This window comes from Ceratosolen solmsi, unplaced genomic scaffold, assembly GCF_000503995.2.
Source record: "Ceratosolen solmsi marchali unplaced genomic scaffold, CerSol_1.0 scaffold47, whole genome shotgun sequence".
In the NCBI taxonomy this organism is placed as follows: Eukaryota; Metazoa; Arthropoda; class Insecta; order Hymenoptera; family Agaonidae; genus Ceratosolen; species Ceratosolen solmsi.
Genome location: NW_011948419.1, coordinates 132,300 through 136,998, shown reverse-complemented (window position 1 = coordinate 136,998; position 4,699 = coordinate 132,300). Strand labels below are relative to the sequence as shown.

Below are 4,699 nucleotides of genomic sequence, written 5' to 3'. Positions count from 1 at the left end.
AAAATATTAAAATATATTATGGTATACAAATTAAAAAGATCATTCCAGCTTTAATGTACATAAAAATAATACAAACAAAAGATAAAAAATCTAATAGTTAGATAATATAAAAGTCACGAGTATATTCGACTGGAGAATAACAGAAATATAATTTTTCAAAAATATAAAAGAAAATATGGTTATTTGAAAATAGTGTAACTTAAGTGCATTTTACCGAAATCAATAAATTACGAATGAAAATAGTAATAATAGTATTGATTTCGCTTTACCACTTACCATATCAGCAGTGTGTGTATTCTCATTGTAAATTATTTTTGAATTTCAAAACAACAGATATCTTTAGAAAAATATTTATTAATGAGTTGTAAAAGGAAATATATGGCAGCAATAAGCTTTGATGATATATTACGCTAATTTCTTATTAAATTCTCAAGATCCTCAATTTTTATTGTCATTTAATTATATATTTAATCCAATAAGTTTCTTGGATTATATTGAGAAAATTGTAACCTTCAATATTAATTGGAGAAAATATTTTGTATATTTTGTATATTTTGTAATATCGCAACTAAAGTATTAAATTCATTTTCAATTTGAATTGACTCGATGTTTTAAGAAAATATTAGACAACATTCATTTTTCAATTTATTGAATTTATCTGAAATTTATTTATTTTAACTTATAATTAGATAATTCTATGATATTCTGTGTTAATGTTCTAACATAACGTTTCTACAGATTACCTAAAAATAAAAAATCAAATAAATTTATTTCTTTATTTTAAACGAATGTGATTTTTCTGTTGGTAATGTAATTTTTTAAGAATTTTTTCTATAGAATTAAGGGCATTTATTACCTTACAGCAGTAACGAAACTCCTTATATTAAATGATATTTTTACATATTAATTTAATAATATGTAACATCTAATTTTTAAGTTTTTCATACAATGAAAATAAATAAATATGCTCCGTTATAAGCTCAACAATCAATAAATATGAATTATTTAATAGCAACAATATTTATCTTACCAGCATTGTTTCATTTATAGTTCATTTTATACGGGTATAAAAATAACTATAAAAATTTTATAAATGCATCTTAACAAAATGTTACGCAATACAATGACATTATAATATTAGGCAAACAGTAATATGATTAAAAACAAAGAATATTTAAGTGACATAACAATCTTAATTAATACTTAATACATTTTAAAGTCGGTATTTTTTTTTTTTTTTTTTCTGAAAACGTACAAGTTTTAAAATACCTAAATAGTCGAATATTTATATTTGTTTACTTTGTTTAAAACCGAAATATATTATGTCACCTTCGTGTCAACAAATTCATAGGCAAAAAAAAATACATATACATATATATATATATATATATATATATATATATATAATAGAATCGTCATGAAACATTATTTCTTTCTTGCGTCAAATTTCGTTCTTAAATTAATTTCACGAAAAGCATTATAAGTGTGCATGTATGTCGTAAAATAGCTGCAGCATAGTTATATGTAAGTATGATTATAAATGGATAAACGAAAAAGGAAATCAGCATATAAAATACGCAGAATCATGGCGGCGGTTCAACTTGCTAGACTACGTTTTCCTTCAGTGATTAAATTTTCTGACCGAGAGCTCAAGTGTTAAGATTTGATACAGTATCTTTATCTTTTCCAAATCGTTATGGTAAGCTTTGGCAAAAATAAAATTTATAAGTGAACCGATCTTGAATATTTTTTCGTATGTAAATACTTTTCTCCAATGCCAACATAACCTAGACATTAATAAGAATTTGCTTTTCTGGAATGTCGAATTGTAAACATTGTTACAGCGATTTAATTTTATAATTATTAAATAAATATAAATTTATGCGCTCTATTATATATTTTCAATATAATTTTACCTACAATCTTATGATCGTGTATCGATTAATTTTTTTAGCGCGCAATTAAAACGAACTATATATATTTATCTAATTTTCTAATTAATTTTATAAAAACTTGATTATGTACAGATAATTATGACAAATATTTAATCCATTTAAAAATGTAAAGTTCATTATATAATTAAATGATAATATATTTGTAAATTCTTTTAAATTACATGAACAATTATACAGAATATAATATATTATTGAAGTTTTAATATAGTTTATGTAAGTTATTTCAAAATTTATAAATAATATGTAGTGCCTCCTTAATATATATATATATATATATATATATATATATGCATGATTTAAAGTAATATAAATTGACTTTAAATTACTTGAAATTGCGATAGAATCTTATTTTGTATTTATAAAAATTAAAACTTTGTTAATTCATATTAATTGATAAATTGATGGATTAAGATATGGAAGATATACTTTCAAAATAATTTAAATTCTAGAGCTATCATAGTGGGCTAAAGGATGAAGATAATGACGACGAAGATGAAGAGGAACCTTCTTCTTCTGTACATAATGCAAATGAATTAAAATCATTTAGAAAAGAATGGCAAAGAGAATTAGAAACTTCTCCAAAACATATAAGTCATTATCAAACAAAATATGGTAACAATGAGAACGCATTGAAAAGTACAAATGACATATTAATAAATAATAAATTAGAAGAAATTTCTATAGAAACAAAAGTATGATAAATTTTAATCAAAAGACTAAATCTATACAATAACTTATACGCTAAATACGTGCAATTTATAAATAATTTATTCATTATTTTTCAAGGCAAAAACCTTATTTTTACAAGGCATCGAAAATGAACAATCAGGAAGACTTTATGAAGCTATACAATTTTATCGACGAGCAGTGCAGTTAGTTCCAGATATAGAATTTCGTCTTTATGAATCTACAAAGCCTAAGTTACGTGAAAACATTGATTCGGATGAGAAATTGACTTTGGAAACATCGTTTCATGATAATGGAGTAGATTTACAAGAATTAGATGGGGAAGAAAATGATGGCGACATTTTGGGAAGACTGGCAAAAGTTATAGGCAAGAATGGTTGTGTTTGCTCTCCGCACCTTGAACAAAGCGTAAGTGTATAAAAAACAGATGCATGTATTTTCATACATTATCCATAATAATAAATAATTAATTTAATTTGTAATATTGTATTCTATTTCGTTATTAATTAGTCAACACACATTTCTGCTCTGCCTATGGAAATTGTCTTTTACATTTTACGATGGGTTGTTTCATCTGATTTGGATATTAGAAGCCTGGAGATGATTGCCAAAGTCTGTAGAGGTTTGTATGTATGTGCTAGGGATGCAGAAATTTGGAGAATGGCCTGTGTACGTGTATGGGGTGTTAAGTGTGGTACATTTGAACCAAAATATCTTTCGTGGCGAGATATGTACATGCAACGTCCAAGATTACAGTTTAATGGATGTTATATTAGTAAAACAACTTATATAAGACACGGTGAAAATAGTTTTCAAGATCAATTCTATAAACCATGGCATCTTGTCTCGTACTTTCGATACTTAAGGTACCATTATTAAGTTAGATTTATTATTATATAAGCAAAGATGCGTAGCAGTTTTAAACATTTATCTAAAAATTGTGCTTTAATAAAAAATAATAAATCATTATTTAGATTTTTTCCTGAAGGAAAAGTTTTAATGCTAACATCAACCGATGAACCACAAAATTGTGTAAATTCCCTAAAATTCCGTGATCCTCGCAATAATTCAATATTAATTGGTCATTATCGATTACGGGATAACTGTGTAAGTTTAGTTTTAAAACGGCAAGAAATTAATAAAATGAATAGCACCTCAGAAATGAGTAGTCGTAGACGAAAACATCTTGAACCAGTGCACGATAGCGGCGAACAAACATTTCATGTGGTATGTTATTAATGAATATGAAATAATAATTGAAAATGTCAAGAATACTTTAAGTAATCATTAAATACTTAATATTTGTGTTCTTTCCTATTCAGTTCTAATCATATTTGAAATAATATACAAAATTATTATATTCAAATTATACACTAATTCCCAAACATAGTTACTAATTATAGTTTGTAGAATTACAATAACAATTTATAATATATTTAATTAATAGCTAACTATATCAATGAACATTGTATATGATCCAAATGAATATTTATTCTTAATATTAATATCGTATACTTTATATTTTATAATTTTTGTTTTATAATTTTGGAAAATAATTTTTCTTTAATTTGAATTGAAATTAAAATGTTATCTTTCATAGGAATTTGAAATTCAAAGCTACCATAAACGTCGAAATTCGCAATTATCATGGTTGTGTTACGTTATATATACAAAATATAAAAATGGACAAGAAATTCCAACGGAATTAAGCCTTGGAGGCAAATATCCTCCATTTCGTTTCCATCGAGTGAAGAGTTATACTCAAAAAAGTGAATTTCCTTTACAATAAATTTTTAAATAATTTTAGATGTGAAAAGAAACTAAAATTGTATATACATATATATATATATATATATATATATATATATATATATATAAATGAATATCAATCATGAATATCAATGACAAATGTAAATATATAAATTATATTTATTAATAAATTCAAAAATGTATATTTATTTTTCATAATCATGCCAATTTGTATTTGTATTGTATATATTGTATAAAAGTCAATTATCCATAGCAAGTTTATAAACAATTTTTAAAACATATCAATA

The 4,699-nt window shown here is 24.0% G+C and overlaps 1 protein-coding gene across 1 annotated transcript; it reads left to right on the top strand.

The window, feature by feature from the left end:
• Positions 1-1,460: 1,460 nt before the first annotated feature.
• Positions 1,461-4,467, top strand: LOC105360461 (F-box only protein 9). The gene is made up of 5 exons (XM_011497361.1): positions 1,461-1,699; positions 2,742-3,050; positions 3,153-3,508; positions 3,617-3,869; positions 4,243-4,467. Exons 1-5 carry the CDS (start codon positions 1,697-1,699, stop codon positions 4,429-4,431), a joined length of 1,110 nt encoding a protein of 369 aa, XP_011495663.1. The 5' UTR covers positions 1,461-1,696; the 3' UTR covers positions 4,432-4,467.
• Positions 4,468-4,699: the final 232 nt, after the last annotated feature.

What these genes read in the sequence shown, in the direction of transcription:
- LOC105360461 (XM_011497361.1), top strand. An exon ending in CTCCGCACCTTGAACAAAGC is followed by an intron (nt 3,051 to 3,152) that starts GTAAGTGTATAA and finishes GTTATTAATTAG; the next exon opens with TCAACACACATTTCTGCTCT. An exon ending in GCGAACAAACATTTCATGTG is followed by an intron (nt 3,870 to 4,242) that starts GTATGTTATTAA and finishes TATCTTTCATAG; the next exon opens with GAATTTGAAATTCAAAGCTA.